This window comes from Rhineura floridana, chromosome 14 (assembly GCF_030035675.1).
Source record: "Rhineura floridana isolate rRhiFlo1 chromosome 14, rRhiFlo1.hap2, whole genome shotgun sequence".
Classification (NCBI taxonomy): Eukaryota; Metazoa; Chordata; class Lepidosauria; order Squamata; family Rhineuridae; genus Rhineura; species Rhineura floridana.
The window spans coordinates 36,212,992-36,225,329 of NC_084493.1; the positions used below are offsets into that span (position 1 = coordinate 36,212,992).

At 46.1% G+C, this 12,338-nt stretch overlaps 1 protein-coding gene across 2 annotated transcripts in view; it reads right to left on the reverse strand.

The window, feature by feature from the left end:
* VPS13C (vacuolar protein sorting 13 homolog C) overlaps nucleotides 1-12,338 on the reverse strand; it is a 225,398-nt gene that overhangs the window by 33,728 nt on the left and 179,332 nt on the right. For both annotated transcript variants that reach the window (XM_061595881.1, XM_061595880.1), the window contains exons 67-71: nucleotides 6,403-6,543; nucleotides 5,661-5,742; nucleotides 5,503-5,572; nucleotides 4,112-4,223; nucleotides 2,878-2,991 (exon numbers count right to left, since the gene is read on the reverse strand). In XM_061595881.1, the coding sequence (XP_061451865.1) occupies nucleotides 2,878-2,991; nucleotides 4,112-4,223; nucleotides 5,503-5,572; nucleotides 5,661-5,742; nucleotides 6,403-6,543 (519 nt within the window). The remainder of the gene's footprint in view (nucleotides 1-2,877; nucleotides 2,992-4,111; nucleotides 4,224-5,502; nucleotides 5,573-5,660; nucleotides 5,743-6,402; nucleotides 6,544-12,338) is intronic.

Genomic DNA, 12,338 nt, shown 5'->3' on the forward strand with positions numbered 1-12,338 from the left:
CGTCGGCCACAAAGGCAGCAGCCTTGTGTATCTTGAGGATACATTTCCTTAGTTTGGCGGGATCCAGGTTGGGGTCGTCAAGGAGATCTTCTAACCACATCATGGAAGCCCGTGAGAAGATAGAGGCGGTAGAAAAGGCCCGGATGGAGTGAGCGGAAGCCTCATGGATCTTACAGAAGACAAAGTCAAGCCTCCTCTCATAGGGGTCCTTGAACAGTGATTCGCCTTCCTTTGGGAGGAGAGACCGGGATACAAGATTGGAAATAGGTTGGTCCACCCCCGGGACGTTCAGAAAGGACATGAATTCTGGGTCAAGGGTATAGAGCTTGTTGGCTAAGGATGAGGAACGACGTGGACGAAGGGGACGGGCCCATTCTTCTCTGGTCAGTTTTTTAATGGGGTCTGGTACGGGAATGAAATGCTGCACTGATCTGGGGGACTTGAGAACTCTGGCACCCTTGACAGGAGGGACAACCGGTTGTACAAGTTCTGGTTGAATGCCAAGAGCGTCCATGACTCTACGTGACAGATGAGAGAAATCCGCCAGGTCAAATAGGCGATAGGAGATCTCCTCCTCCTGGTCAGATTCCCCACTCCATTCATCCAGGTCAGTCTGAAAAACGTTCATGTAGTCATCAGTCTGAGATTGCTCTACGTCCAGTCTACCCCTGACCACCTCATATGGGTTAGGAGAGGGTAGCGGAGCATCAGTATTGTCACCAGGGTGTCTCGCAGAGCTGGGCTGTCGCGAGGTTCCGGGCTAAGAAGACAAATGTAGAGAAGGCTGGGGTTGGGATAGGCACCCCAGCAGCTCTCGTAGTTGTTGCAGGAAGACAGGGGTCAACTGTATCCCTGGGAGAGTGGAAGACGGTAGCGCCTGTTCCTGAGGAGGAATTGAGGCTGCCCAGGCGGAGTTTGAGGAGCTTGACTGGGGAATCCTTCAAACTCTTCCTCTGATGACTCAGAAGGAGACTGGAAAAGTGCAGGAACGGCTGCATGGCGAGGTTTCTCCGGAAGCGAGGGTGATACGTAGCGTGCCTTCTTGGGCGCCCGGCGACCAGACAGGTGTTTAGTCTTTGCTTTTGCCTTGGCGTGTTTATGTTTAGCTGGCTGGCGTGGTGATGGACGGCCTGCTTCAGGGGATATTGTCACCTCAGGGTTCAAATCCGCCATGTCAATCTCTGAATGAACGTCCACAATGGGGAAGGAGCGGTAACAGAGCTAAGTTAGAAATAGTATAGGACAGACTAGAGACAGTATGACAGGAGTAAGTACGCCCAGCACGAGGAAAATAATGACTCGGGTAAGGTTGGCGCCAAGCTAAGTACACGCACACAATGGGGAAGGTGCGAGACCGCTAGTTACGCTGCCACTTTGGCCACGAGCAAAGTCCACACACACAATGGGGAAGGTGCGAGACCGCTAGTTACACTGCCAGAAAAGATAAGCCTTATTTAACAATCGCAGTGTGGCCAGGGCTAGATACACGCACTCAATGGGGAAGGTGCGGTACCGCCAAGGTGCACAGACTAATAATGCGCCGCCGAAGGTGGAGCATAAGTCAATTGGATGTGCACCTACAAATATACACACACACAATGGGGAAGGTGTGGTATAACGGGGCTAATGGAGGTGCACCTACAAATATACACACACACAATGGGGAAGGTGTGGTATAACAGGGCTACTTGATGTATCTGAAGGAAATACTGATTAGGTGAATATAAGTTTGTTAACAGGAGACTACACAAGTCCCACAACAGGGCTACTTGATGTGTCTGAGGGAAATACTGATTAGGTGAATATATTAGGTGAGTATATGTTTGTTAACAGGAGACTACACAAGTCCCACAAGTGAGAAAAGTATTAGAAAAGAAAAAAGCGGCAAAAAACAAAACAAAATGGCGGCTGCGATATCGGAGCCTCTCACTAAGGCCCTAGAAGGGTTTGAAAACGGCCGGGAGCCAGCTGGAAAGATATGCCACCGGAGGGTGCTAAAAAACAGGCGAGAGAGGCGATATCAGTAAGCCTAATTAAGCCCAAGCCGGGCTGAATGAACAGCCGGGCTGAGGGGCCTCTGTAAAAGAATTGAATAAATAATTAACAATGGCGGCCGCGATATCGGGGTTGGCGGGAAAACGGGAGCGCCTCAAGAGGCTTCAGTAATCCCTGAGGGAGGAAACGGGCGGGGTGTCTATGAGGGAGCTACCGCCGCAAGCTTCCCTATGTAGAGGCTGAATTACAGACGGAAATAAGGAGGGGGGAGACCGCAGCCGCGGAGCCCCCGCTAGACGATAAAACAGCAACCGCTGCTGTTGGAACCTCAGAAGACTGAATTACAAACGGAAAAAATGAGGGAGGGGACCGCAGCCGCAGAGACCCCGCAAAAAAGAGAGAGCAACAGCCGCTGCTGTTGGAGGCTCAGAAGGTTGAATAACAAATGGAAAAAAGGGTGGGGGGGACCGCAGCTGCGGAGCCCCCGCTAAACGGGAAAGCAGCAGCCGCTGCTGGTGGAGCCTCAGGGGAAACCCCAAAGAAATAAAGAGGTAAAGCGATAAGGAGAAGAGTTGAAAATAAAGACTTAGCTACGCTCTGTCTAAATTCCGATCTGCCTCGGACGGAGGCAAGAATGAAGACTGGAGTGGGAGGGGCTCGAGCCCCAGGTTTTAACTCTAGTGCATTCTTGCCTTCGGACGCTAGATGGCAGTACTACCCAATCTGATGGCAGGCTACCTGTGGAAAATGTCCTATGGTCATGTTGCTTAAGTAAATAATGGAGTACCATTTCATCCTTAATCTAACCCTAGTACTTATCATATAGTTCAATATAACAAGCCTGATTTTTGTGCTGTCAAAGGATAGTCCTTTCAAACGTACCTTCAAAGGAGAAATATGGAAGTGCTCAAAAAAGCTAAGGGTGGATATATCAGTCAAGGATGACTCCATCAACTGTGTGTTAAGAGCATCAACATCCTTTTGTATCAACTTTTTCTGTTAAAATAGCAATAATTTTCATTGAAATCCTCTATTAGGTTGAAACTTGAACAGTATGAGCTACACAATACTGATGTAAGTTCAACATTTCTACATAAAATAGGTTTTGACAGAAGTTGATCTCATTTCAAAGAACAATACCTATCACATATCAAATTACAGAATTTGCTCCAATTTCCTCCATTAAAAACCTCTTCCAGGTGTCAAATAAGAGATTATTTGGATGTAAATTCAACAACAGGAAGTTCAGCTTCCAGAATTTAAACTCTGTGCAATCATTTAAAATTTGTGAGCCACAAAGGTCCAGTTCTCACATTATGGTAAATAATGGCTAATGGTTTACTGTGAATGGGCTGAATGAGCTTTTTGGGGCTGTTTGTCTTCTTCCTGCTCAAACCATGAAACAAACCATGATACCCAGCTTAGTGGTGCTTCTGAACCATGGATCATGGTTTTTTTCCCACCAACAAACCACAAGCAGTAAGCCAAGAACAAATCACGATCCCTGGTGTGGATGTAATGCTACAGGGCACAGGGTTTGATTTCTTCCCAGCATTGCAGTGGGGAAAAGCAAAACAGACATGCAAGGTACCATCACAATAAACCATTAATTATGGTTTATAGCCGCATGTGAACAAGGCCAATAAAAGTCAAGATAGCATGGAGGACACAAAATAAGAAAAAACTAAGAAGTGAACTGCCAGGTCTGAACTGAAAAACAAAACAAAACAAATCACTATAAACTGGTTAATGTAGTAATAGGCCACCCAATATGCCAACTTCATAGCATGCCAAGATTAATATTTAAGGACATTTTTATGTGATAGCACTTGAAAACCATAGATCACATATGGAGATTTTATGGCTGCTAACCTCGTCCCAAACTTGTCATCCATTTTATACTAATGCACAAAACAGTTTCCTAAATTGCTAAAAATATTAGACAGTTACCCAAACCTTGTTCAGTTATATTCTTCCGGTACTGGTTATTATTGTCTAGAAAATCTAGTCCACTCCAAATATATGGGCAGATCCACAGGATTACTAGTGATCTTCTGTACTTTTATAGATTGGCATGCTTTAAAAGCCGGACTTTCAGGTGACATATAAGGTTTACCCTTTGATTTTCAGCTTCTGGGTCTGTAGGTGGAGTGAAGAGTCCAATAAGAGCGCCTAAGAATCCTTGATCTATTTTCAAAGCCATCTCCTGGATTAGAACCATGAAATACCTAAAGAAAAGGAAAATAAAATTAACCGGCAACTTGGCTGCGGTAAGAAAACTACCTAATTTGTGGGCTTTGAAATAAATGAAATCCTGAACATTTTATGATAATGCTAATGCAGCTACCTATGATGCACTTGCAATGCTACAGCCTCCTGAAAAACAAACAATACTGCTGTGAAAAACATGTGGCTAGTTCCAGAGGCTTGTGGCCACCTCCTCTCAACAGATTTGACCAAACCCACAGCTGGTCCATGTCATACCATAAACCATTTAGGCCAAAGTGTTTTTACTGAAACTGCTTCAGTCACAATGTAGATAGATGGCCTAAAACATTTCATTAAGCAATTCGAGCTTAATGGATTTGTGAACTGGGTTGTGTGTGTAGAAAGCCTCAACCACAGATTAGAAAGAACTGTTTTGGGCCATTACGTTCTAGAGCACTGGTCTTCAGCTGATGGATTGGGACTCACTACCAGGTCACAACCTGATCCCAGATGGGTCACAACAATAGTACTACCGCCATACAAATACATAATAAAAAATAAGAAATCGGGCCACAAATGAATGTTTGAGTTAAAAGAGGATCCTGGGTCTGAAAAAGTTGAACACTACTGTTCTAAAGAAAATTTTGCATGTGTGAGAAATCTTTGAAATGTCAAATCACTGTAGTTCAAGGATGGGGAAATAAATATGGCCGGCAGGTCTGATCCTGGATTCCCCCAACCCTGGTGGACCACTTTGACAGGGAGATGGGGCATGTTAACCAACTGATATCAGGTGACCCATTTTTCATTTATAACACAGCTAATCCAAGCTAAGCAAATCTTGAGCTTACTATCCATCACCAGATGGACAGGGATCAGTTGCACAACCAAGTTCCCCATGGAGAACTCAGCCGTGCAGCAGATCCCAAAATGCTTACGCTCAGTGCCCATCAGCTGATTGGCAGTGACAGCAAGCCTCCCCTACGCACAATCGTGATCAAACTTTAAGGCTCCACCTGCCTCACACCTGACATTTCTACTTGCTCCACACTTTACATAACATATGAAGTCAGATATGGGGACAGTGGACATGGTTTGGGGGAAATGATGAAAGGGGAACCTGTGCTGGGTTTAGTTAGGCCTGTGAGCCAGAAGTTCCCCGCTCCTGCTCGAGTTTATTTGTGTAAGTAGTTGATGGTCAGGAAGCAATTTGGATGTTTGTGTTTCTCTGATCCCTAAAAACAAGTCATTCATTTAGGAATCAGTTCCACATGGTTTCAAAAGGTTTATTTTACTTACTTGAACTGCAGCACTTTACTGTATTCATTAAATCTAATGATGATACTAACATCAATGAATGGCCGTGGTTCTAAGGAAAGAATGTGAGATTAAATTAATATCTGTTTAGTAGATTGTTGTTTCTTGTTAGATAAGCATCTAGAATATTAAAATATTACCTGAATCCAATGCAATGGATTTTGGAAGAGCTACAGGATGAAACACAACAGGGAACATTGAACCAGGCAACTGGTTATCGACCTTCAAGGAAATAACAAACCAATATATAAGAAGCCAATATTTGATAAACATTAAACTGTCTGCTAGATATTAACATTTTAGAAGTTACTTCAACAGAGTAATCATACAGAGTTGTATTTTACTCAGACTAGACCCAATGAAATTAATGGACTCATTAATTTCAATGGGTCTAGTAGGAGTAGGTCTAGCCCCGGATACAACCCATAATACCTACTCAGAAATAAGTCCCACTGAGTTTGATTGGCCTTATTCCTTTAAGGAGTTTCAGCTTTAAACTTTTAGCTCAACAAATTAAAGCCATGTCAGCATCTACATAGCTAAAATAGTGTTAGGTAAAAAACACACATACAACAGTACGAAATAGATTTTTATGGAGTTTGACTCAATCTGGTTGACAAAATGTAAAGACATTTAAAGTTTTGTGATTCAACATAACATAGTTTTAAATATAGTTTTAACTAAACTACAAATCATCTTGTGACCCACAATCTTTCTAACAATGTCCTCCATAAAACCTATAAAAATCAACCATGGACAAATATAACTCCAGGGTACTCTTGTACAGCCCATGACTAGCATCTTAAAAATTCCAGCTTCCTAGACAAGGTACATCACTGACCCTCATAACACCAAGGTTTAAAAAAGTGCAAAGATTTGTACCTGAAGCCAGTACAGCTGGGCTCGTAAGCTTTGTTGGTGAGGTGACTGCTTAAATTCAATGTGAATGCCTGATAAGAAATCTCGCTTTATGTTGCATTTGATTGGAAGGCGCATTTCCATTGGCATCTTGTTAAAGTTTACCTGGAACACAAACACATATTCCTTTTATTTATAAATTCTCAATTTCACATTGTCATATTTTTGGCATGGTTTAGTCCAATGGGATTTCCTCCCCTTTAAACAGCAGAGTGCCCCCCCATACCATACAAAGAAGGGCGTAACGTTGATTTCAGTGAACTCATAGACCAGCAACTTGATTGGGGTGGACCAAAGACTGCTGCTGGGTTCAAGTGCTCAGCACCTTTAAAAACTGACAGCAGCATAGAAGTTGTCCCTTCCATCACACAAGTTCTAGCCAATGGAGCTACACATATGCTGTTCCTCACTCCCCTCCCTAAGCCCACCTGTGCAGCCTTCATTCAGCTTCACCAGGCCTGGAACAGTTTCAAACTTAATGGCCTGCCTTGGCGGCAGCTGCTAATCTCCCCCTTTTCTAGTTCCATTCTCTGGCAGTAGCACCAATTCAAGCAAAGAAATGTAAGTTGCTACTGGCTAACTTATCTAGGAAGAGCAATGGTGAGCAGCAGCACTCGGGCTGCCTTGAGGTGACATGCAGGCCACTGGGGGGACAGAGCACCTCTCCCTGGATCCCACCTGCAATCTTTCCCAGCTTCATGATCTACTCATCCCTGGTCAACATGGGAGAAGAAACCTTTGAACTTACCATGAAATGGTCTTCTATGTGCATGTAAAGATAATCTCAGGTGGAACTTGAGCTCTGTCTTGTGGACAGAATAAGACTCTGTTTGGTTTTGCAAGCTCTTTTAGCTCTCCCATATTTAGAGAGGTCAGTTCTTTCATGACAAGCTAATGACAAGAACAGAGGTACAGCGAAAAGAATAAATACAACACTCTCTGCTATGAAACACAACATGTAACAATGAGGAAATGCAGTCCAACCCAGTCTAGGGTGTGGCCCTGAGATAATCTTTACATGCATGTAGAAGACCATTTCACAGTAAGACCAAAGGTCTCTTCTCTTGTGCATATAAGATTATCTCAGGAGGGACATACCAAAGCTGACCCATCGGGGGGTAATCCAAGCTGTAGAAATATGAGGTGCTTACTGAACTGCCGGGACATGCTGCAGTACCCATCTCCTAAATGCAGTCTTGGCAGAGGAGTAAGTATTGATCATGCAATGCCTGATGAATGTAGGTGACCTAGTCCACATGGCTGCCCTGTGCACCTTCTGCAGGGAAGCATTTAGGGAAAAGGCCACTGAGGTGGCCGCGGACCTGGTGGAGTGAGCCAGAAGAGATTCAGAGAACAGTAAGCCAAGTCTATATATGCCTTAATCCATCTCAACAAGGTAGAGATGGACACCTTCTTTCCCAAAGGAGAGAATGCAACGACGCAAAGAGGGATCCATGTGATGGACGGGCTTGGTCCTAGTGATACAGAATTTCAGACCCCTTCTTACATGTAGAGAATGTCATGCCTTCTCAGGAGGGTGGATAGGAGGACAGGATGAAGGGAGAGCTAGTTCCTGCTGACAATGGAATGAGAAAAGGATTTTAGGTTGGAAAGACAGAATAGTCAGGAGCACCATGTACATCAGGACTTGTCCACAGAAACAGCATTAAGCTCAGATATCCTCCTGGCTAAGATGAAGTGAGGCTGAATTTAGAGGTTCAAAAGGGGGCTGCAGCAACACTGTCAAAACCTTATGTAAATTTCATGTAGGAAACCATGCTGCATGGGGGGGTGTAGACATTGTGGCTTCCCCCAGGAAATGCTTGAGGAAAGGGTGAATGCCCAACAGCTCCCCCCAGGCATTTTGAAATGATGAAGACTAGAGATGGTGATTGACATTGCAGGGTGTTAGGTCTGAACCCTAAGGAGATGCCATCCTGAAACGCCATCATGGTATCAATAACTGAGGACAGACTTGCCTTTAGCAGTCTTTTTCTCTCAAGGGCCACACATGAAGATCTAGCCATGCCGGATCTGCATGTAGAAGACATCCCAGGGACATTAAGTCCCTTCTGGTGGATCTGCTTGTAGGTTGAGGATTTCCAAAAATCAGGGTCTTCAGGGCCAAAGAGGAGCTACCAGCAAGACTATTGCTTTCTCATCTCTGATCTTCTGGAGCACCCTGGATAGTAGACGAGAGCATCCACTAATGAATCCACATACCTGCACTCCTGCTGGGAGGAAGGGCGGGATATAAATCAAATAAATAAATAAATAAATGAATACCGGGGGGGGCGGGACTTCTTGTCCGGATTGTTCCTGGTGGGAGGTGAACAGATCTATGAGGGGCCCTTCTGAAGCAGTACGTGATGGCTTGGAACACCTCCGGGGGAAGTTTCCATTCCCTTGGATGAACTTGTGCCTGACTGAGCCAGTCAGCCTGAACAGGAATGCCCACTGCAGATGATGGGTGTAATGTCAGGCTGATGGTGTTATTTGGACTGTGAAGCCATGAGGCCTAATATTGCTTCCAGTTTCATAAGATCCACGGAGGGAGATGGTTGAAGGGAACAAATGGCCTTCTGAATTTTGAGGATTCACTTCTGGGACAGAGAGACAAGTGCCCCTGGCTCAGCGTCCAACAGAGTGCTGAATTCGACAAGAGGGGCAAAAGTGACTTTTATCCTGGTTGATTAGGAACCCACGATCCTTGAAGCAAGCCAAATGTGATATTCTCCCAAGCCTTCGTGAGAAAGGGAGACCAAATCAGCAAGTTGCTGAGACAGAGATAAATATGAATCCCTTGCAGCCTGTGGTGGGCCACAAGGGTGACCATGATTTTAATCTTTCTTGGGCACTATAAAGAAAATGGAGTACATTCCTATGAACTTCTCCCCTGCAGGAACCAGTTCTATCATTGAGATGGTGAATGGCTTCCTGCACCCTGGCCCTCTTGATTGGGTTGGAGGATAGAGGGGATAGGAGAAATCTGCGAAGAGCATTCAGGCAAATTCCAGTTGGAGGCAGAGAGTTCAGGTCTGCAACACAATAGTCAACACTGCAGCACTCAACAGTCTGTTGAGATTCCCTGCCTTGAGTCCACGAAGAACTGCAGATGGCCCCCAAGCGAGGAGGGGAGGTAGAGTAAGAATTGATGTTAACTTGTTGGATAACTGCTGCTGGCATATGTTGCTAGGTCATGGCCTACTATTCCAGAAGTGGTGGGAGGACCAAAAATCTTGTCCCCTACCTGCAGTCCTAGAACCTCAAAAGGACTGGGCTGATGAATAGGGATGGAAGGGTCTTTGAAAAGACCACTTGTCCTCCTTTCTTTTGGAAGGGAGCATCTTTTTCCTGTCCTTAGACTTGACTAGGAACTTCTCCAGGGCCAAGTCCCCAAAGAGTTTGCAACCAATGTAGGGCTCTCAGGCCAAACTGCTGCGAGCAGTGACAGCAGCATCGCATGATTTGATTTATTTATTTATTTTATTTTATTTATATACCGCCCTAAGCCCAAGGGCTCTCTGGGCGGTGTACATAAAATAAAATAGTCAGGAATATATAAATACAATAATACAATAAAATCAAGCCAACAAAGGTAAACAAAAATAATCAAACAGCAGCAAAATACAACAATACATATAATAAAACGCATTAAAATGCCTGGGAATATAAAAAGGTTTTCACCTGGCACCGAAAAGATAGCAGCGTCGGCGCCAGGCGCACCTCATCGAGAAGACCATTCCATAGTTCGGGAGCCACAACCGAAAAGGCCCTATTTCTAGTCACCACCCTCCGAGCTTCTCGATGGGATGGTACTCGGAGGAGGGCCTTAGATGTTGAGCGCAGTGTACGCGTAGTTTCATATTGGGAGAGGCGCTCCACCAGGTATTGCGGTCCCATGCCGTGTAAGGCTTTATAGATCAAAACCAGCACTTTGAATTTAGCCCGGAAACAAATAGGAAGCCAGTGCAGACGAGCCAGAACGGGTGTAATATGAGCGGACCTTCTTGTCCGCGTCAACAATCTGGCCGCTGCATTCTGGACTAACTGTAGTTTCCGAACTGTCTTCAAGGGCAGCCCAACGTAGAGCGCATTGCAGTAGTCCAATCTAGAAGTTACCAGAGCATGAACGACTGAGGCAAGGTTGTCACTGTCCAGATAGGGATGTAGCTGGGCTACCAATCGGAGATGGTAGAAAGCATTCCTTGCCACTGAGGCTACCTGAGCCTCAAGAGACAAGGAAGAGTCGATAAGAACTCCCAAGCTACGAACCTGTTCTTTCAAGGGGAGTGTAACCCCGTCCAGAACAGGGTGAACATCCACCATCTGGGCAGAGAAGGCACTCACTAACAGCGTCTCGGTCTTGTCTGGATTAAGCTTCAGTCTGTTAGCTCCCATCCAATCCATTATCGCGGCCAGGCAACAGTTTAGTACGTTAACAGCCTCACCTAAAGAAGATGAAAAGGAGAAATAGAGTTGCGTGTCATCAGCATACTGGTGACAACGCACTCCAAAACTCCTGATGCCCAGCGGCTTCATGTAGATGTTGAAAAGCATGGGGGACAGAACCGATCCCTGCGGGACTCCACAATGGAGAGTCCAGGGTATCGAGCAATGTTCCCCAAGCACTACCTTCTGGTGGCGACCCACCAAGTAGGAGCAGAGCCACTGCCAAGCAGTACCCCCAACTCCCAACTCCGTGAGTCTTCCCAGAAGGATACCATGGTCGATGGTATCAAAAGCAGCTGAGAGATCAAGGAGAATCAACAGGGTCACACTCCCCCTGTCCCTCTCCCGACAAAGGTCATCATACAGGGCGACCAAGGCTGTTTCGGTACCAAACCCAGGCCTAAAACTGGATTGAAACAGATCAAGATAATCAGTGTCATCCAAGAGCCCCTGGAGCTGGCCGGCCACCACCCGCTCCAGATCTTGTCCTGGAAGTGTCCAGCGAACTCATCACAGCAGGCTACAGATGACTCTATAGTATCCCGAGGGCCAAGATGTAAAAGCCCTCGTACAGTTTTAAAAAGCTCCACTGGGCGGGAGAGTGATGCCTTAACACTGGCAGCAAAATATCTCTTTTTTGCTGCCCTCACCGCTGCTGTATATCGCTTAGAGCAGCCACTCACCAAGGCATAATTGCATTCGTCGGGAGTCCGCCTCCATCTGCACTCAAGCCTCCTCCTCTCTTGCTTCATCGCTCTCAGCTCCGGGGTATACCATGGAGCTGTATGAGCTCTACATAGGAGGGGGCGCATGGGAGCGATCGTGTCAACCGCCCGGGTCATCTCCGTATTCCACAGTTCAACCAGAGCTTCAACAGGAGCGCCAGTCTTCTCAGTCGGGAAATCCCCCAGAGCCCTTTGGAAACCCTCAGGATCCATTAATCTCCGGGGGCGGACCAATTTAATAGGTCCCCCACCCTTGCAGAGGGAAAGGGTCGCCGTGAGCCTAAACCTCAGCAAGTGGTGATCTGTCCATGACAATGGGGTACATGAAAAACCCCCAACCTCCAGATCACCATCTCCCTGTCCAGTGGCGAAGATCAAGTCAAGGGTATGTCCCGACACATGCATCGGGCCAGTAACAAACTGAGACAGCCCCATGGTTGTCATGGACGCCATGAAGTCCTGAGCCGCCCCAGATAAAGCAGTCTCGGCATGGACGTTGAAGTCCCCCAGTACCAGCAGTCTAGGGGACTGCAACAATACCTCCGAGACTACCTCTGTCAGCTCAGTTAGGAAATCTGTTGGGCAGCAGGGCGGGCGGTACACCAACAAAATTCCCAGCCTGTCTCTCTGGCCCAGCGCAAGGTGGAGACACTCCAATCCAGTCGTCACCTGTACAGGGTGCTCGGTGAGTGAGAAAGAGCTCCTATAGACTACGGCGACCCC